This window comes from Girardinichthys multiradiatus, chromosome 11, assembly GCF_021462225.1.
Source record: "Girardinichthys multiradiatus isolate DD_20200921_A chromosome 11, DD_fGirMul_XY1, whole genome shotgun sequence".
NCBI lineage: Eukaryota > Metazoa > Chordata > Actinopteri > Cyprinodontiformes > Goodeidae > Girardinichthys > Girardinichthys multiradiatus.
In genome coordinates this window covers 17,159,126-17,180,563 of record NC_061804.1, presented here as the reverse complement: position 1 = coordinate 17,180,563, position 21,438 = coordinate 17,159,126, and the positions used below count along the sequence as shown (strand labels likewise).

The window sequence follows — 21,438 nt, the reverse complement described above, 5'->3', positions numbered from 1 at the left end:
AAAGATCTAATCCAATGTTCCACAACCAGGATGAAAGCTACATTGCTCCTCCTGGATCCTAGGTGCAACTATCAGCCAGAGATTTTATCTCCGAGACCCCAGAGTAAGCTTTCCCAGGGAAGCTGAGAAGTGTGATCCCACTTTTGCACATGGAAATGCAGGACTTGCTGCATCTCACTGAGGGATACTTTTAAATAGAAAAAAGATCACACTGTGTATTCTCTTGAAAAGAAAAACAATAAATGAAAGAAATGCAACTATAATTTTTATACTGCACATAAGTCATAACTTTGGGCATTTTGTAAAGACAAACTGCTATTTTTAATTAATGCACAAATGATTTGTAGTATCCCATCATCTATAACATGTTGTGTCGCAGCTAAAGGACAGGTTAAAAGACCCCTCAACCTTCATCAAGCTTCATATAGCAACATGTTAAGAACACATTTAAAGCCTTGGCCTTGCCTGGATTCGTTGAAGTCAGAGCGGTTTCTCAGGGGACTCCTCCTGCGTCTGTTTTCTCTCTCCTCCTCTGGAGTTTCAGCCTTAAGGGAAACAGTGATTATGTTACACAGAAAGACATTTCAAAAGACAAACATTTTAAACATGAATGTTTTGATGTCAGTCTTACAAAAGAAAACTCATGGGCTCTTTTCGTTATGAAACTTCAAAGATGCTTTACTTGTTTAGGAAAGGTGTCCTTGTCCACTGTTCTTACCTCAACAACATCAGCCTTGGTTGCAGGTGGTTTAACCTCCTCTTTTGGAGCCTCCTTAGCAGCAGGGTTACCCAGGTAGTTCTTTGTTGTCAACGACTCAAAAAGTTTATCTACAAATCCTACGGTTTCTGAAAAAGCAAAATTAAAGTTGTGAACATGTCTTCATTTTATTAGATGTGTGGTCAGTTTTATTACTGCAGTCTTATTATAAATCACTTTTCTTCTATATTTTCTATAATTCTTTCTTCTGAAATAATAAGCACAGTATAGTATTGTATAACACAATACATCACAATATCATATAACAATAAAAAAATTTGTATATGTAAAAACATTAAATATATGCACTGGAGGAGAAAGAAACTGTCTTTGTGGCAGCTTGTTTTAGCAAATATTGCTCTGTAGCGTCAACCTGAAGGGAAAAGTCTACAGTTTGTGTCCTGGATGTGTGGGGTCTGCAGAAATGTTAGCTGCCCTCTTCCTGACCCTAGACCTGTAAAAAAAAATTCTGGATGAATGGAAGGTCAGCGACCTGATGATCCTTCCGCAGACCTAACTGTTCGTTACACTCTGGACCTGTCCTGTTTTGTGGATGAGCCAAACCACACTGAGATTGACAAACACAGTACAGACTGAATAATGGCCGTGTAGAAGATGACCAGCAGCTCAACAACTGGATGAATGGCTTAACTCACCGTGTGCATAATAAGCAATTCTTATTTTTGAGGATTCTTTTTATTAATCACCAACTCTAGTGCTCTCGGTTAATCCAAAATGTTAATAAACGTCGAACAGGAATGTTTAAGAAAGTAAAAGTGAGGTTTTAGCTTTCTTAGGATAACATCTTTAAGTGCACAATTATTGGGCGACTATTATTATGCAGAATTATTACGCAACTAAATGAAAAACACATTCTCCCATCTCACTTCATTTTCATTTATTTAAATGAGAATTATAAACGAGAAACTTTCAAATAAACATTTCTGACATAAAAAAAAAAAAAAAAAAAACTATGAACAAAATAGCCAACCTTTGCAATAACAATGATAAACCTTCTATTAATGGAGCCTGTCAGTTTCTAAATCTGTTGACGGCCAACGTTTCGTGCAGCAACCTCACAGACACTGTTCAGAGAGGAAGACTAAAGTTCCCATTTAAGAGCTGCCTACAAGTTGAGTTCAACTGGGTTCAGGTCGGGTGAGGAAGGGGGACATGTCATAGGTTTTTCCATCTTTAACGCCTTTACAGGCTAGCCACGCAGAGGAGTAGTTGTGATGGAGCATGTCCTGCATATAAATCATTGTCTTCTTGAAAATTGCAGACTGATTCTTCTCAAATCCTTGGTAGTTATTTTGAGTCTTTTTTTTTTTTTTCTCAATACGTTTCTTGCCAGCCTGTTGACTATTTGCAACCAAATGTTTGACATTTCAATATCTTAGCAATGTCAAGAGTGCTGCATTCCTCTGGGAGACTTTTGGTAATTTAATCAAATCTCTTTTTTGCCAATTTTGCCAAAAGAAAAGAGGCAGCCTAAAAAGTATGACCACCTTGATATAGGGTGTTGATCTCCTTAGGCCACACCCTCCCTCATTACACAAATACACATCACCTGATATGCTTAAATCCACTGAACATCAAAGCTTATCCAGCTTGGAGTTGGAAAATATGCATAAAAATGATGATATGGTCAAAATACTCTCTTGCCTAATAATTGTGCAAACATTGGAGAACAGAATAAAAAAAAACAACCAATCTACTCTAATAGATGATTTGGTTTTCACCATTTTAGGTGCAGTACTTGCTTGTATGGTAGTTGATGTCAAAACAAAAAGTACCATAAATCAGTAAACATGTTTTCTGAAAATAATCACAGGGATATGTTTGCATCACACGCCTTTATTACATGTGAGTAACGCAACAACAAAAAATGGTGCCATCAACTGTACTGTTGAATGATTTAGCACTCCCTCTAGTTGTCACAAGAGAGACAAGACAACTCCCTGCTTAGAAATGCTGTGGATCAATTACATGCCATTTTGAAACATGCAAATTTCTCCCACTCTTAGATTGGTTAAATTTGACTATACCTCGCTGATACACATTATTTCTATCATTTGTTACTAGGCCTAAAACTAGTGAGTGTGGAGATAATCTGAAACAATGCTGTGTTTGATAAATGTAACCAATTCAACACTTGAGAAAACCTGAATCTTGTCAGATACTAATTTTGCATGATTTATTTCTGTTTTCAGCATAAATACACTTGATATTACTTTCTGAATTAACCAATTTATCAAAAACTCTACAAAGATACCTATTTCTAAAATACATTGCAGCCATCGTGGGTTCGATTCCCGACCTTTAGAGCCCTCTGCTGCATGTCTTCCCCCTTTCTCTCTCTGCCCATTTCCTGTCTGTCAACTGTTAATAACATCAACATAGTGCTAAACAAAAATCTCTAGAAAAATACATTTTAAATCAAAACTATGGAAACTGGCATCAGGTAGTAACTGCTTGGTGCATTATTAACTCAGCCAGTATTTTTAAACAATAACATCTCTAATTATCTTCCACCATGACAAGGCAGGGGACAATCAGAAGTGCAACAAGAATAAAATGACAGAGAGGAACACACTTTTAACAGGAAAAGCAGTTTTCACTTTATGTAACTAGCTAAAAAGAAAGTTTATGTAAAGTTCTTACCCTTTTGTAGGAAGACATCAAGCTGGTCAGCACAAAGCGCTTTCAGCTCCTTCTCTGGTTTGTCTTTCTTCACAAGAGCCACCACATAGTTGGCCAATGCAGCGGGATCGGCATCACATCTGCAAGTCAAAAGGAATGTATATTTAGACATACAGTACAGACACACCTTCTCATTCAAAGAGTTGTCTTTATTTTCATGACTATGAATATTGTAGCTTCACACTGAAGGCATCAAAACTATGAATTAGAACATGTGGAGTTATATACTGAACAAAAAAGTGTGAAACAACTGAAAATATGTCTTATATTCTAGGTTCTTCAAACCTTTTGCTTTGATTACTACTCTGCACACTCTTGGCATTCAGTTGATAAGCTTCAAGAGGTAGTCACCGGAAATGGTTTTCACTTCACAGGTGTGCCCTGTCAGGTTTAATAAGTAGGATTTCAGACCATCTGTTGGACTGGTGCAGCCAGAACAACCTTGAGCTCAACGCTCTAAAGACATTGGAGGTGGTTGTGGACTTCAGGCAGATCCCAGCCCCACCTGCCCCCATCACCCTCTGTGACTCCACAATTGACACTGTGGAATCTTTCCACTTCCTGGGAACCATCATCTCCCAGGATCTCAAGTGGGAGCCAAACATCAGCTCCCTCATCAAGAAAGCCCAGCAGAGGATGTTCTTCCTGCGGCAGCTGAAGAAATTCAACCTGCCAAAGACTATGATGGTGCACTTCTACACAGCCATCATTGAGTCCATCCTCACCTCCTCCATCACCATCTGGTACGCCGCTGCTACAGCCAAGGATAAGGGCAGGCTGCAGCGTGTCATTCGGTCTGCTGAGAAGGTGATTGGCTGCAGTCTACTGTCGCTCCAGGAACTGTACACCTCCAGGACCCTGAAGCGGGCAGGGAAGATTCTGGCTGATCCCTCCCACCCCGGTCACAGACTCTTTGAAACTCTCCCCTCTGGCAGGAGGCTGCGGTTCATCTGGACCAAAACCTCACGCCAAAAGAACAGTTTTTTCCCATCTGCCACCAGCCTGGTTAACAAAGCCCGGAAACCACCCTGACACTCTCCCTTTCCCCCACACCCCCCTTTTTTGCTGACAGGACACCTGTAACCTGCAACTCTATGCGTTACATTAACGCTCAGCTTAGACTCCTGCTTTACTTGCACTGCCATAATTGCACACTGATCACCTGCACTGTTGTACTGCTCTCGCACCCAATACTGCTCTATATTTACTCTCACTCAATTAAAACTGTGCACATATATTTATATTATATTGTAGATGTGTTTATACTGTTTAATTTGAGTCTGTATTGCACCGACTACGCCAAAACAAATTCCTTGTATGTCCAAAAACGTACCCTTATAAATGGGGTTGGGACCATCAGTTGTGTTGTGCAGGAGGTGGATACAGTACACAGCTGATAGTCCTACTGAATAGACTGTTAGAATTTGTATTATGGCAAGAAAAAAGCAGCTGAGTAAAGAAAAACGAGTGGCACATCATTACTTTAAGAAATGAAGGTTAGTCAGTCCGAACAATTGCGAAAACTTTGAAAGTGTCCCCAAGTGCAGTCGTAAAAACCATCAAGCGCTACAAAGAAACTGGTTCACATGAGGACCGCCCCAGGAAAGGAAGACCAAGAGTCACCTCTGCTGCGGACGATAAGTTCATCCGAGTCACCAGCCTCAGAAATCGCAGGTTAGCAGCAGCTCAGATTAGAGAACAGGTCAATGCCACACAGAGTTCTAGCAGCAGACACATCTCTAGAACAACTGTTAAGAGGAGACTGTGTGAATCAGGCCTTCATGGTAAAATAGCTGCTAGGAAACCACTGCTCAGGACAGGCAACAAGCAGAAAAGATTTGTTTGGGCTAAAAAACACAAGGAATGGACATTAGACCAGTGGAAATCTGTGTTTTGGTCTGATGAGTCCAAGTTTGAGATCTTTGTTTCCAACCACCGTGTCTTTGTGCAGCGCAGAAGAGGTGAACGGATGGACTCTACATGCCTGGTTCCCACTGTGAAGCATGGAGGAGGAGGTGTGATGGTGTGGGGATGCTTTGCTGGTGACACTGTTGGGGATTTATTCAAAATTGAAGGCATACTGAACCAGCATGGATACCACAGCATCTTGCAGCAGCATGCTATTCCATCCAGTTTGCGTTTAGTTGGATCATCATTTATTTTTCAACAGGACAATGACCCCAAACACACCTCCAGGCTGTGTAAGGGCTATTTGACCAAGAAGGAGAGTGATGGGTTGCTGTGCCAGATGACCTGGCCTCCACAGTCACCAGACCTGAACCCAATTGTGATGGTTTGGGGTGAGCTGGACCGCAGAGTGAAGGCAAAAGGGCCAACAAAGGCTAAGCATCTCTGGGAACTCCTTCAAGACTGTTGGAAAACCATTTCAGGTGACTACCTCTTGAAGCTCATCAACAGAATGCCAAGAGTGTGTGGAGCAGTAATCAAAGCAAAAGGTGGCTACTTTGAAGAACCTAGAATATAAGACATATTTTCAGTTGTTTCACACTTTTTTGTTCAGTATATAATTCCACATGTGTTAATTCATAGTTTTGATGCATTCAGTGTGAAGCAACAATATTTATAGTCATGAAAATAAAAACAACTCTTCGAATGAGAAGGTGTGTCCAAACCTTTGGTCTGTACTGTAGCTCGACCAAAACAATCTTTTCTCTTTTCTGAAATTACACTGACTCTTCATTACTTGTTTACTAATGCACAGCCAGACATGTAAAACATTTAGCAATACATGTAGATTTTTAGCCATGGTTTTTGATTGTATTATTTCTTGAAATAAACAGTGCTTTAACTGTAGTAGCCAGATATTTAAGTTGGGAGGCAAAGTGGAGATAATTTAGATTTGGATATAAAACTTCATCAACAAGCTTACACTCTAAAACGGTTTAAAAGCAGGGTCCAAAATACACTCCACCTACACAACTTGTACAAACAGAGCCAAAGCCTCTTGACTCACAGTTGTTTCCAACAGTTAAACCTATCCAAATAAATACAAACAATAACTATTGGCCAACATACAAAACAGATCTTTGAATACTGCCCATGATTCCATGAAGGCCAAGAAACAAATAAAGGAGAACATATTGTTTTTATCTGTTATTTTCTATGTATAATCCTTACAAATAAATCAAAACAATTTCTAAAAGAAAACGAACACATCCTTGTTGATTTTTGGGCCATTTTTGACATCCAAATACAAATGTTAAATGTGATTCGTTTTAGATTTAAGTATAGTAATTATTCTAAATTAATGTACATGTGTTTCTGACTTCAGAGTCCAAGTTGAATGAGATTACATTTTTTTCTCCTCTATTTGCATGTTTTCAGATGAAAGTTCTCTTTCTGTATGCAGTACAGTATCTTCATCGCAACGTTTTGTGTGCAACATTGCAAATGGGAATGGCTGCTTGCATGCAATACTTAGTAGGCTGTATGATTGCAGTTGTTCTTACAATCGAACTCTTTCTGCATGTAATGTATTTGACCAGTTGGATGAACTTTTACTGCCTTTTGAGGCCACAACTGATAAAGTTGTTAGCTAAAGCTCAGGAACAATGGCGCGGACATTGTGGTGAGGGAAAAGAAAGAGAACTTGTCTGTTTACTAATATTTAGTTTTGCCAGCTGATCAGCCTGATTAAACCCAAATAAACACAAGGTTGTTTTCTTCCACGCTCTTTTTAAAAAAATCCGTAATTTGTGAAATCCTGCATACAGATCACTAGACTGTATGTTTACAGACTCTTTCTCCTTTACAAAATAGGATGCTAACAACCTGAAAACAAACAATCGGCACGCCATAAAACTAAATGTTAAAGTGAATGAATGTTTCTGATTCCCAGTTTAATGACTTTTATCACCACTGACTCGTCTATACATCAAGTTTTCTTTAATTGCTCTTGGTGACGTTTCATTTAAAATGTTTGGAAACGCAGGGATTTACAAAATAACAGTGTAACTCTAGTTACTCAGGAGTGCAATGTGACTCATTTAGTTTGAAAAATCTTTAATAACGTTTGCGTACGTAGAGAAAATTAACACGTAACGCCAGAGACTGTAACTATGGTAACTCAGAAAGTGAAGTTACTAGCTTAAAGCGGACTGTAGCTCGTATTTACAGCCAGTGTTCATTGCAACCACAAGTAGAAGAAAATAAGTTATGGTACGCCTTACAGCTGGCTAATCTCCTACAGACTCGTCATAAAGTTACGCTTCGTGCTCCAACTTTAAAACCCAAGAACCGAGACACGTTATTAGTGTATTTGCTGCGCTAAGTGAGCAGGATTACAGCTGCTCTCTTCCTCGAAAGGCCTGATTACAGCTCGGCTCCATTGATGCTTTGGCCAGGCTCGCCAGCTAATGTAGCATACGAGCTAAATGTCATTTCAATCCAATACTCACATCGGCTCCAGGAGTTTTGCCAGCCACGACTTCAAGGCTTCCACATTTTCTATCATCATCGTGAAAAATACTTTAATACTGCCTATAAATAGAAAGTGCGCTTCGTAAACCCCACTTTCATCGTCTATACATTTGTAAGCTTTAGGGCCTTCTGTCTTCTCTCCTGGCAGATCGCACGCACTGTTTTACGGCATGGCAACACGAGTCGAGCTGTCGTAACGCAGGCCTGACGGGGCACGCTATAATATCATACACCAAAACGTCAATTTGAAATGACGACAAAATATTAACACAAGCCGATTCACATATTTATATAAGACAAGTATTATTAACAAAACATTATATATTTAAATTAAAGTACTAGTTAGCTAGATGTCTTTCAATATAAACAGTGAAGACGCCGTGAGGACTACATTTCCCAGAAAGCGCAGCTGAAGGCCGATTGAAGGTGTCATCATCCAGACGCCGGTGGCGTGGGTTTCTCTTCTTGCTGGCACATTTCTTTTATTTCGTCTCCTTGTAAACAACAGAAAAGCTCATTGCTGTCAGATCTGAACAACATGACGGTAGGTTCTAAGCATGTGTTTACCGCACTTCAAAGTGGTTTGTGCTTCAATAGAATAAATTAATACACTTTCCATCTTTATGGGTGAACCTATTATAGCTAAAAGCTATTTTAGCTAGCATGCGCTCTACAGCCAGCTGCAGAAGACTGTCCGTATATACCAAAACTTACAACACTTTCCTTTTGTGAACTATTACATTATCGGCATCAGTTTACTGTGACTTGAAACGCTTTGATAAATTTCTTTAAAAGTAAATTCTTGCTTAACATTTTATGCAAGGAACGAAAAGGAACAGCCAAGTTGGATTACTTGAGAAAGATTGAATTAGAAGTCCAGGAGAAATGGGAGAAGGAGAAGGCGTTTGAGAATGACGCACCGTCAACTGTTGGAGAAACCTCAAAGTGAGTAGCTGCTGTCATTGTCATTTACAGGGGTTGAACAATGAAACTGAAACACCTGGTTTAAACCACAATAATTTATTAGTATGGTGTAGGGCCTCCTTTTGCGACCAATACAGCATCAATTCATCTTGAGAATGACATATACAAGTCCTGCACAGTGGTCAGAGGGATTTTAAGCCATTCTTCTTGCAGGATAGTAGCCAGGTCACTACGTGATACTGGTGGAGGAAAACGTTTCCTGACTCGCTCCTCCAAAACACCCCAAAGTGGCTCAATAATATTTAGATCTGGTGACTGTGCAGGTCATGGGAGATGTTCAACTTCACTTTCATGTTCATCAAACCAATCTTTCACCAGTCTTGCTGTGTGTATTGGTGCATTGTCATCCTGATACACGGCACCGCCTTCAGGATACAATGTTTGAACCATTGGATGCACATGGTCCTCAAGAATGGTTTGGTAGTCCTTGGCAGTGACGCGCCCATCTAGCACAAGTATTGGGCCAAGGGAATGCCATGATATGACAGCCCAAACCATCACTGATCCACCCCCATGCTTCACTCTGGGCATGCAACAGTCTGGGTGGTATGCTTCTTTGGGGCTTCTCCACACCATAACTCTCCCAGATGTGGGGAAAACAGTAAAGGTGGACTCATCAGACAACAATACATGTTTCACATTGTCCACAGCCCAAGATTTGCGCTCCTTGCACCATTGAAACCGACGTTTGGCATTGGCATGAATGACCAAAGGTTTGGCTATAGCAGCCCGGCCGTGTATATTGACCCTGTGGAGCTCCTGACGGACAGTTCTGGTGGAAACAGGAGAGTTGAGGTGCACATTTAATTCTGCCGTGATTTGGTCAGCCGTGGTTTTATGTTTTTTGGATACAATCCAGGTTAGTACCTGAATATCCCTTTCAGACAGCTTCCTCTTGCGTCCACAGTTAATCCTGTTGGATGTGGTTCGTCCTTCTTGGTGGTATGCTGACATTACCCTGGATACCGTGGCTCTTGATACATCACAAAGACTTGCTGTCTTGGTCACAGATGCGCCAGCAAGACGTGCACCAACAATTTATCCTCTTTTGAACTCTGGTATGTCACCCATAATGTTGTGTGCATTTCAATATTTTGAGCAAAACTGTGCTCTTACCCTGCTAATTGAACCTTCACACTCTGCTCTTACTGGTGCAATGTGCAATCAATGAAGACTGGCTACCAGGCTGGTCCAATTTAGCCATGAAACCTCCCACACTAAAATGACAGGTGTTTCAGTTTCATTGTCCAACCCCTGTAGTTCACCTTGGAGATCTTCTGTTGACGTGACCAGAAATACGGATTTCACATGTTTTTATACTCAACACTAAATGTCAGAACATTTTTCTGCACGTATTTAGATTATTGTGATTGATATGTTATTATTTTTGCTTTGATCCCCCTGGAAGTGAGAGAAAACCTCTGAGATCTGCGCACAGGGAATAATTGAATAAGTAAACATAAATAAATTGGTATGTCAGCAACGTTTTCAAAATACTTGTCAAAACACATGATTTATTTTCAAAGAGCAGTTAAAAAATAAGTTCAAATAATACGAAGATCATATGTTTATGTTCAAACTTACATAGCTGTAGGTTTTCAAAAGGTGAAACTTTCTTCAATTTGTTTTGAAACCTGTGAAAAAGGTTTATCCCAAAACCACAAAAATATGTGCTTAATGTTTAGTATTTTTCTTTAGATATTATGAAAACTTTAACAGTCCTTAAGGGATGACCTGTCCTTTTATTTTAGAATAAATGTCAGTTTATTTTTATTTTTTTGTAATAGTCCCTTTCTTCAGCTGAAATGTCCTATATGTGATTGTAGAATATTTTCATCATTTAAAAATAACAATAATCTGGTGTCAAACAAAAAATGATCTGTATATGCTAACTAGTCTCTTTCCTGGTCTTTGATAGTTGATGTCAGTCTTTGCATGTTTCGTTAATTAAATTTCCTAATTAGTTTGGTTTGAATTTGGTTTGAACATCCAATTGCCAAAACAGGCATGGACCAAGACATCGTTCTGTTTATGTTCTTATTTAAAATGAAACATTAAAGTTACATTCAATTCAGTTCCAAAATACTTTATTAATCTCAAAGGGAAATTAAATGTTGTAGCGTCCTATATTCAAAACATAAATGCGTTTCAACATTAGATAGAATCTGGACACTTCCATGTGCTCACATTTTAAATCAGTTTACTTTTTCCGATTATTAATACTTAAAGTTTTAACTAGCTGACTATTTGGAGAATAAAAATCAACTGATATTCAGTTAAATAATAGCTTTTTTTTTTTTTTTTTTTTTTTAGACCAAAACGTCAACATTAAGTCTTGGGTACATTTATGTCGTTTTTGGAATTTTCAGAACTGCAACTATTAATCAGATTGATCGATTATTGAAATAATCGTCAACTAACTTAGTAATCAAATAATCGTTAACTGGCTTTAAAACATGCAATTTGTTGAAAGAGCAACCAACTCAGAGCAACAATTAGGCCAAAACTGTACCAAAAATATATATATTTTGTATTTAAGATGAAAAACCTTTGTCTGTAAATATCCTCTATCCAGAACAGAAGTGGCATAGCTTTAGCTTCAGCTGGTTCAAATTCTGTAAAAAATCTCGTATTAAGCACCTTTTGCTATCCAGTTATTAATCAATTAATTGAAAAAAATAGTTGACAGATTAATTTAATTAGCAAAATAATCATAAGTGCAGCCCTAGCAGCCTGCAACTGCAAATGAAAAGCTGTTGTTGAAGGGACGCCACAGCCAGTAGGTTAATAACCAGCTTCATAAGGCCTACTCTGGGTGCTTGCATTGATATCAGGTATTTATTCCTCCATAATTCTGCATTTTTGCTTTCTTTTCAGCAAAAACAAATACTTTGTCACCTTTCCTTATCCATACATGAATGGTCGACTGCATCTTGGCCATACTTTCAGCTTGTCAAAGTGTGAGGTAAGTGTGATACTCAGACTAAGATGAATACCGAAAACATAAATTCCTTTACTGGTTTCATGTATATACCAAAGCAGAATATATATCTTTATGAAGCTAAAAGTTAGGCATGGACTGGTTGCTGGGATTGATTATTCCAAGCATATTAAAAAGTTACAGTTCTAAAACCTCAAATATTTTCTATGCTGTTCCAGCAGTTTAAATCCATTGTCATAGTAAAAACAATTTTATGTTTTGGGTTCCGTTACATTTTGTTCTATTTATTTGAAATACAAAATCTTTAGTAGACATGTTCACACAAAGTTAACTTTTACATTGTGAGCAGTTTTTTAGTCCGTCTTACGTTCAAAGTCAAGCTATAGGAGATAAAAATCATTGTAATTTTAATGTTGAAACAAAGGAGTCCTGAGTTTAATTTGGTGTTAAATGGAGAATTACAGGATTAATATTAGTACCATTCATGGAGGTGTGCTATCCAAAAAAAAACTCAATATGTAATGTGGTGGTTTGCAGTGTGGTAAAATTATGCATCAGATTAAAAAATATTCTAGGCTATATAAACTCTCTGTACCTTTAGGTAATCGAAATGTTACTAATGATTTACTAAAGATCTTGTCCTCGTTCCCCTGAGCGTCTCTTGGTCTGATTTGTTCCATCAGTTTGGTGTCGGCTACCAGTCTCTCAAGGGGAAGAGATGCCTTTTCCCATTTGGGCTGCACTGCACAGGAATGCCGATCAAGGTTGGCGTCTTCTTTTTATTTTCCTTTCAGCTTGTTATAATGCAGTTTGTGTGTATGCTCTGACTTCAAACAATAAAATGTTTATAATAAAACCTTTTTTTTTTCTACCTACTTACAGACTTTGACCACATAGATGTGCAGTTCAAAGTTTTATGTGTACAGAAGTTAGACGTCTTCATGCTGACAAACCGGTTTAATCCAGTCATTTGCACAAATATATTTGGAGACAAACATGTCTGGCCATATGTTTAGATTCCATTTGTTCGTCTATTTAGCCTCTGTTTTCTTATTGTCGTTCAGTTAGAACGGATGTTCTAATGGCCACAGAGCTTTTTATAAAATGGACTGATAGGGAGGAAATCTCTGATGGATGACTATAATTTTGTCTCAGTACGTAGGCTATCGATTTATGAACCCCAGCAGAAGCATTTTAACAGATTAAAGACAAAGTCAATTAATGATGAACACCAATCAGTGGTTCCCTTTGGATTTAAAGGTTCAAAGGGTTAAAAAGTTATTTTGCTTCTGTTTAATCCCTATAAACCTTTACAGCTGTAGAAAACGCTAGTGAATTAGTCAAAACACCTAAATCCCTGAAGAAAACATCAGCAGAACATGATAGAAAAATAATTACCAATCACCTCTGCTACTGAAGACCTGACATGCAGCTGTGTCACCATAGAAGGTCTTAATAAAGAAGGCTGTTGTAGCATCACATTCACATTTATGCTTCATATTTTCTACTCAAATTAATCATTAGTATAAAATTCAATTCTATCACCAATTCTGCTTTAAACCACCTACAAGCAATACCTCACCTGTCTCTCATACATTTCTAAATCATTTTTTTTCAGGCCTGTGCAGACAAGCTAAAGAGAGAGATGGAGCTGTACGGAAACCCTCCCCAGTTTCCAGACGAGGTCAAAGAAGAAGAGGAGAAACCCAAGGTTTTTGATCAAATCATCATCAAGGACAAAGCAAAGGGCAAGAAGGTTAGGATCACCTGACAGCTGAGATCATTTTCCTTTTTTGGCATTATCATGGAAAGCAAGACTAAAGAATAAAATCTTTTTTTATGAAAACTAAGTGGATATTTTGTTGTCAGAGTAAAGCGGTGGCCAAATCTGGATCCTCCACATACCAGTGGGACATCATGAGGTCTTTAGGTCTGAATGACTGTGAAATTGTCAAGTTTGCTAATGCAGAACACTGGCTGGAGTACTTCCCTCCTTTGGCTATCAAAGACCTCAAACAAATGGGAGTCAAGGTGACTAAGCTTGCTGTGTTTTTCTGTTTTTTTTTTAATGCTCAGAGTTGTTTGATTTATTTGTAAGTCTGAACTCAAAGTGCTTTATAAGTTTTGTTTGTTGTAACATTGGGCTAAATTCTTAGGAGATTTTCTCATCTTGTCATCTTTGCTGGATTATTCCACAGGTGGATTGGAGACGTTCTTTCATTACCACTGATGTGAACCCCTTCTACGACTCTTTCGTCAGGTGGCAATATCTGACACTAAAAGAGAGGAAGAAGATCAAGTTTGGCAAAAGGTGAATTATTAATCAAGTTTCTTTGAACAGTTGTACTCGTTCAGTTGCAATATAAACAGGTGCACTTTTTGTTTCTTGCCACCACCATCAGTTGAATTCCATTACCTAACACAAGTATTAATACGTCTTTCACTTTTTCACAGTTTGTCAGGTTACAACCACAAACTTTAATTCATTTTACTGGGATTCGGAAATGTAGAACAACACAAGGTAGTGCATAGTTCTGAAGTGTGGTTCAACCCTCTTTGCTCTTAAGCCAAAAAGCCAAGGTGGTGGTAACTTTTGTGGAGTTGCAGAGATTTAAATCTCAGGTAGGAGAATCAGTTGACAGAATTGGACACCTGTCAAATCTGGCCTGTCAATGTGCACCAAATTCCAGATCTTTAGTTGTTTGAAAAATGTAATAAACCATAAATCCATGTGGAATATGGATGAAGTTCAAGGGATATGGATACTTTTGCAAGGCACTGTATTTTGGTGTTCTGTACCGTTATCCTTTTTCATCAGATGAATGCCGAAGCATTTTAAAAGAATTTTTATAAAAAATAACTACAACTAACTACAGGTTTGTAGAGTTTAAGTTGATGTATGGCTGAATCTTGTTTCAAGGGAGTTTGATATAAATACTGCTTACTTCTCTGCAGGTATACCATCTACTCTCCTAAGGATGGACAGCCGTGTATGGACCATGACAGGCAAACTGGGGAGGTACGCATGTCTAACTCATGAACAATGTTTTTTCAGTTTACTTTTACTTTTAAAATATTCTGCCACATTCTAACACCAGTTTATCTTGGACGTCTCTGTAACCAAATGGAATGCTTGTGAACTCATGTACATTGAGCTTTCCATTCAAAAGTTATGAAGTATAACTGAATTCACACTGTAGACCTTTTTCCACCAAAACCCGGATAATTTGTTTTACTGGGGTAATAGAAATCCCAGGGAATTGTGTACTTTCTTTTTCCATTTCCTAGATAGGCCACGGACCATTTATTTAAATCAGCCTAATGATGTATGGGGAAGTTGTAAAGAAAACTGCAATACACCTTCGGTCCAGCAGATGGCACTACTCCTTTACTGTGTTTATAAGACTATTGGCTAATTATTATGTTTTTGTTTCAAATGATAAATAATAGTAGATAATGAGCAGCGTTAGTTAATTAATTCCTCGTTGTATTCCTTAAGTTGTACTGGATCTGTAAGCAGGAAAAGTTTCAATTATTATTTTACAGAAATATTTTTTACCAGCCTGCATCTGGCCAGAGTTTTTGCTTTACAACTGCATGATTCATTTCCAATACCTACTGAACACTGACTGACACTTTTTTTTCTTTTATTAGCATCAGGTAAACTCATTGGATAACTACAGAAAATGTGTTTAGTAAAAAAATTCAATTCAATTTAGTTTTATTTATATAGCGCCAACTCACAACACAAGGCACTTCACAACAGTCAAAATTGCATTTATTAGACTGAAAAAACAGATAATCAGTCCAAATGTACAGGGAATTGATACCTTGACTGTCTAATCATAAACAAATATTGATATAAAGTAGATAGTAGAGCAGATGATGGCAGGACATGAAGAAGTTCACTGAGCTTCTGGGAGACAGCATCCAAACCTGGAACTGTGGTCTCTCCTCCTGCAGTCGTCTCCATAAACTATGAAAAATTAAAAATATTAGATAAAAAAATATATATGAGAGAAATAAATGTAAGAGTTTATACTCCACTAAGTTGATTTTACATGAAAAGACAATGGTATGTACATGGAAAAGTTTAAGTGCTGTGATCATCAGCACTGCATTATAATGCACTGAAATATTTGTCTTATAGAACTGGAGAAATAGTTATTGTTGGCATTAATTATAAAGTGTAACAAATTTCCTTTGAAAAATATTCTGTTTTATTAATGGGTACTTAATAATGGAAGGAATTAATCAACTGTATAACTCTAAAGCTGCTCATCATCTATTGTTTATCAGCTGACACAAAAACTGATTTATTAACTTTTAAATGGAGTAAAGGAGTGAGGCCCTCTGCTGGAATTAAGGTGTATTGCAGTTTTTTCACAACTTTCCCATTTGTCATTAGGCTGATTTAAATAAATGGCCCATGGCAATGGAAAAGGAACGTACAAGATTCCCTGGGATTCCTATTACCTGGGTAAAACAAATCTGGGGCTTTAATTCCTGGGGCCTACGGTGGAAAAGGGGCTATTGGAAGAAAAGGGGCTTGTAATAATTAAAGACTTGCAGTTAGTTTAATTTTTCTCATTTGTAGGGAGTGGGACCTCAGGAGTACACACTCATCAAGATGAAGATTGTTGAACCTTACACGGCAAAATTCAAATCAAAAGTGTTTTATAGCAGGTAAAAAATTGTGCCCATCTCTTTTATTCTCAGAATTTGTTTTTGTTGTTGATTTTTTTTGTTTTGTTTTGTTTTAGGTTTTTCCTGTTTCCAAATCTCTTGCTTGCACAAAATGATGTGTCTTCTCCCCTTTTTATTTCTTGAGATTACTTAAAAAAAATCAAAAAATCAAAATTATGTAAATATATACAAATTCTTCACAAAGAAATAAGTCAGGGTTTGATACTTGTTGTCCTCCCCACAGTGGCATGAAAGGCAAAAACATCTTCCTCGTTGCTGCCACTCTGAGACCAGAAACCATGTTTGGTCAGACCAACTGCTGGGTGAGACCAGACATGATGTATTTAGCTTTTGAAACAGCCAGCAGAGACATCTTCATCTCCACCAAGAGGTCTGCTAGAAACATGTCTTTCCAGGGATTCACCAAGGAGAATGGAGTGGTGCCGGTGATCATGGAAATACTGGGACAGGTAGAGAGCCTGTTAATGTTCTGCGCGCATAAAAACACAAGACACTAAATAATAATCAAAAGTCTAGATGAATAAGGGAGAGGCAGGAAACAGCGTTGACAGGTCACCGGTCAGGTTTGCATTTAGATTTAAGAAATATTCTGTTATTTATCCTACATTCACAGAGAATTCAGCTCGTTGTCAGAGTAGCATTTACCATCAGTGTTCAGTTGGGTGATTTAGTTCTGAGTAGTGTTAAAATGCTGTGGAAAAAAATCACAAGCCTGTGATTTAGAGCGGCAAACAACCCTTTCAGAAAGATTGTGGAATGGGTCACTGGAACCTATGAAAGATTTAAACTTCCTAAACTGGTTTATTGTTGGGGGGGGAATTGAAATCCTATTATTTTTTACCTAATCCACCACCAGCTACTCCATCATGGGAATGTGTGTATTTATTGAGATTTGGCTTGTATAAACAGGGATTTAAATAGCCGGCTAAGACATGCCTTCAGTAACTGTAATGTAAACTCACTGTGTATGTTAAAAGTTAAATTTGGTTAACCTTACTGTGAAATCAGTGGATTCACAAGCTAGGGACCAAAAACATGTATTCAAGTTATTATGTTAAGGTTTTTCTTGTTGGTCGTCAATGTCAATTAGATGGTTTTAAAAAGATCTTAAAGTGTTTAGAAACAATGTACAAATGTAAACACGTATCTAAAATGTAATTCTTAATCATGTTGCAATGGTTTTAATTTGTTGTTTGTGTCCATCATTTTTCTTTAAACATAATATTACTTATTCAAATTTATTGTTCTTACAAGACTCAAAATTAGAACTGAAATTTCGTGTCCTCTGTGACTAGGATCTCCTTGGCTGTGCTCTAAGTGCTCCTCTGACCTCCTACAAGATCATCTATGCTCTGCCCATGCTCACCATTAAGGAGGACAAAGGTATGAGTCCTTCATTATTAAGCATTTATAGTTGTCCACTACATGAACTTGTAATAGTCTTTAAGGTTGAGCAATTGGACAAATGTATCAACCACCTTCGACAGGCTGAGCACTTCAATAGTTTTTCTTTTTTTTTTTTTTTTTTTTTTTAAAGCGATGTTTTGTTTTTTTGGCCTACGGGTTAATGGCGAAACATAGTCGAACGTAGCCTACTTGACTTACCGGACGTACGCTCGGACTCAAAGCGGACATCCGCCGGACTTGTCTGCGCAAAGCTACAGTACACCCGACGAAGTTCTGCCCTTATGTTTCTTAATAGCACTATACATCTGCACAAGCGGCACACCGCTTTAGTTGCATTCTGGTGTTAACCTCTTTCATCCGGTTTAAAGCCGGATGAAAGACACAAATACAAGAAGACACATAAAAGATGTTTTAAAACAACTCGGAACAAATAAATTGAGCTCTCTCATGCTGGGTCAAAAGGTGAAGAAAAAATGAGTTTTCAGACCTTAAGAATTTTATTTAGTGGTATCAAATTAGGGGGAAACTGACTACAGAGACCCACAGCCCAAATTTTAGTTTGTGGGTGTAACGGGACAAAGTGTGAAAAAGGTTGAGGGGTTTGAATACATTATTAAAGGGCAGTGTATATAGTGATGTCCTGATGGGTGCTGGGTGTCCATTCAGAGTTGAACTTGCACTCCAAACAGACATATTTTATTGAAAATCTTTTCTTTCTGGGCATTGTTTGCTAAAAAGCTTCCGTTTGCTCCCAAGTAACTCGTTGTCCTGTTGAAAAATTTCTGTAAATATTCATAAATTGAATTTCTGAATCACTTAAGTGAAATGTCACAATATCCACATGAATAATAATGAATTTCTCATGCTCAATCTGTCATCTTGTCTTGAAGTGTAATGAGCAAAAGTAAATGAGATCATGTTTGTGTGTCCTTTTTCACTGTTCGTTTGTTGCTCCAGTGCTCGCTGCACAGCAGATAATGAAATCTGTCAGCATGGGGCATTTATTAGATTTGGAACCAAGTAGAATAAAATAAATTAGTTTTGTCTGTGTGCATTTTCATGCATTTATTTGTTGAGATTTTTTTCCTTCTCTCCAGGTACTGGCGTTGTTACCAGTGTGCCATCCGATGCTCCTGATGACATTGCTGCTCTCAGGGACATCAAAAAGAAACAGGTGACTTCACAGACACAAACCTTTACTCTGTAACAATTAAGTCATTTTTCTTTTGCTTAAATATTGTGTGCTCTGCAAAGTTTACAGAATTCAATTAGATCTGTGATAACTTTAAACACAGTTTAAATGGAAATTAGAATAATTATTAATGAATTAATTCTTGCATTTCCTAAAGGCTCTAAGGGAAAAATATGGAATTGAGGATAAGATGGTGTTGCCTTTTGAGCCGGTAAGCAGATCTTATAAAAGTCGCTTTGGCTTCACTTGCTCTGAAGACACTTGTTTAAATGCAGCTTCTCAGCAAATCATTATTTGTTTTTTTATTTTTCTTGCTGTTTCTGTACCTCAGGTCCCCATCATTGAAATCCCAGGCTATGGAAACCTTTCGGCCCCTCTGGTCTGTGATGAACTGAAGATCCAGAGCCAGAATGACAAGGAGAAACTGGCTGAAGCCAAAGAGAAGGTTTACCTGAAAGGATTTTATGAAGGGGTGAGTTTTAAACAGCTATCTAAGACCAAACCCCCAGTTTGAAAAGTTTCTTTATAACTTGCAGCAACTTATCAATTTGGAGTGAACATATTTGCTATGTTTAGGTTTCTTTCAACTACCCTACCGGTCAAAAGTTTAAGAACGCCTTTCTTACTTAATGGGTCTCTTTATTTTCATGACTATTGAAATTGTAGATTCTCACCAGAGACAACAAACCTGTGAATAAACACGCATGGAATTATGTAGAATACAAAAGTGTGAAATAACTCTAAACATTTCTATATTTTAGATTCTTCAAAATAGCCACCCATTGCTTTTAAGACTGCTTTGCTCTCTTGGCATTCTCTCCATGAGCTTCATGAGGTGGTCACCTGAAATGGTTTCCAAAGAGTCTTGAAAGAACTTCCCAGATGTTCACTGAGAGACGCCCAGAGGTTAATATTTCAGTCATTACAGCGAATAGCGGCTACTTTAAGGATTCTAAAATATAACATATTTAAAGTTATTTTACGATTTTTGTTTTGCTACATAATTGCTTATGTGTTCATTCACTGGTTTGATGCCCTCATTGAGAATCTATGTACAATGTAAATGGTCATAAACATAAAGAAAACCATTAAATGAGAAAAGCGTTCTAAGCGTTCTAAAACCTTTGACCGGTAGTGTAGGTTGGTTATGTTTCCAGCTGAAAAGTCGGAGAACAAACTGAAATTATACAAGAAAACACACATTTATGGGTTATTTTTTCTTTTTTGCGAAGATCTTGTTTCTCTTGCCACGTCATCATGTTATTAAATGGACGATCAGCTTAACCACCTATATGTATAGACCACATATTTTGTGTGCATGAAATTCCTGTTGTGAAACGAGTTAGACTGATGAAATTTGAAGTCAGCTACTGTGAATGAATGTCCCACTCAGATCATGCTAGTTGAGGGCTTCAAGGGGCAGAAGGTCCAAGATGTAAAGAAGCCGATCCAGAAGATGATGGTTGAGAAGGTAACACATTTAACTTCACCCTGATTTTGTTTTTCTTAAATCTGTTCACAGATGTGTTTCATGGGGATTCTGTGTGCTTGTATTATCCATATATTATTTATTGTTTTTTCAAGTACCAGTTTGTCGAATGTTTATCTGTCACAGGGGGAGGCCCTGATTTACATGGAGCCTGAGAAGCAGGTCATGTCGCGTTCAGTTGATGAGTGTGTGGTGGCGCTCTGTGACCAGTGGTGAGTGTCTTGGAAATCTTTATTAAGTAAAAATGTGTTTGTTTTTTATCAGGAATGGGTCGGTATGAGAGTCCTACGGTTTCATGACTTGGAGAAAAAAATATCACACTATTTATAAAAAACAAATGATAAAAATGTATGATGTCATCTTTTAACTTTTATTCAAACTAGTTATTTTTTTTACTGCTTATTGCCCAGAATTTTTTTTACCATTTTGCCATTGTGCTTTTCATGGAGTATCACTAGGAGTCCACTACTTGGTTCCAATTCATTGGAGAGAAAGCACTGTTTTTTTTTTTTTTTTGTTATTTTGAATTGTTTTATTTCTAATTATGGGTATTTGAGCCTTTGAATTTCCAACTAAGATAAATGTGTTGTTGATTAGAAGAATTTTATATTTGTGTTTTGTTTTAGTCTCTGAAAAGTTCAGTGCAAGTATTGTTTTGGTATTTGGACAGGTATTTGGACTACGGGGAGGCCCAGTGGAAGCAGCAGACCATTGAAGTCCTCACAGCAATGGAAACGTAAGATGACTTCAGAAAAACATTTTTTTTGTTTGTCTCCTCTGGACTTTTCATTCTTTCTTCTGGGCTCTTGTACTTGCTC

General features: G+C 37.7%; 2 protein-coding genes across 2 annotated transcripts in view; one reads left to right on the top strand and one right to left on the bottom strand.

The window, feature by feature from the left end:
* The window catches only part of rbm27 (RNA binding motif protein 27), a 31,311-nt gene extending 23,250 nt beyond the window's left edge, over positions 1 to 8,061 (bottom strand). The window contains exons 1-4 of the mRNA XM_047379822.1: positions 7,879 to 8,061; positions 3,422 to 3,540; positions 719 to 846; positions 466 to 545 (exon numbers count right to left, since the gene is read on the bottom strand). Of these exons, the coding sequence (XP_047235778.1) occupies positions 466 to 545; positions 719 to 846; positions 3,422 to 3,540; positions 7,879 to 7,937 (386 nt within the window). The 5' untranslated portion in view covers positions 7,938 to 8,061. The remainder of the gene's footprint in view (positions 1 to 465; positions 546 to 718; positions 847 to 3,421; positions 3,541 to 7,878) is intronic.
* A 225-nt stretch (positions 8,062 to 8,286) lies between these two features.
* The window catches only part of lars1b (leucyl-tRNA synthetase 1b), a 30,593-nt gene continuing 17,441 nt past the window's right edge, over positions 8,287 to 21,438 (top strand). The window contains exons 1-17 of the mRNA XM_047379979.1: positions 8,287 to 8,444; positions 8,724 to 8,845; positions 11,762 to 11,849; positions 12,509 to 12,589; positions 13,444 to 13,581; positions 13,695 to 13,856; positions 14,024 to 14,136; positions 14,781 to 14,844; positions 16,423 to 16,511; positions 16,756 to 16,981; positions 17,828 to 17,915; positions 19,037 to 19,113; positions 19,289 to 19,342; positions 19,463 to 19,603; positions 20,525 to 20,602; positions 20,747 to 20,832; positions 21,291 to 21,356. Coding sequence (XP_047235935.1) covers positions 8,439 to 8,444; positions 8,724 to 8,845; positions 11,762 to 11,849; positions 12,509 to 12,589; positions 13,444 to 13,581; positions 13,695 to 13,856; positions 14,024 to 14,136; positions 14,781 to 14,844; positions 16,423 to 16,511; positions 16,756 to 16,981; positions 17,828 to 17,915; positions 19,037 to 19,113; positions 19,289 to 19,342; positions 19,463 to 19,603; positions 20,525 to 20,602; positions 20,747 to 20,832; positions 21,291 to 21,356 — 1,679 coding nt within the window. The 5' untranslated portion in view covers positions 8,287 to 8,438. The remainder of the gene's footprint in view (positions 8,445 to 8,723; positions 8,846 to 11,761; positions 11,850 to 12,508; positions 12,590 to 13,443; positions 13,582 to 13,694; positions 13,857 to 14,023; positions 14,137 to 14,780; positions 14,845 to 16,422; positions 16,512 to 16,755; positions 16,982 to 17,827; positions 17,916 to 19,036; positions 19,114 to 19,288; positions 19,343 to 19,462; positions 19,604 to 20,524; positions 20,603 to 20,746; positions 20,833 to 21,290; positions 21,357 to 21,438) is intronic.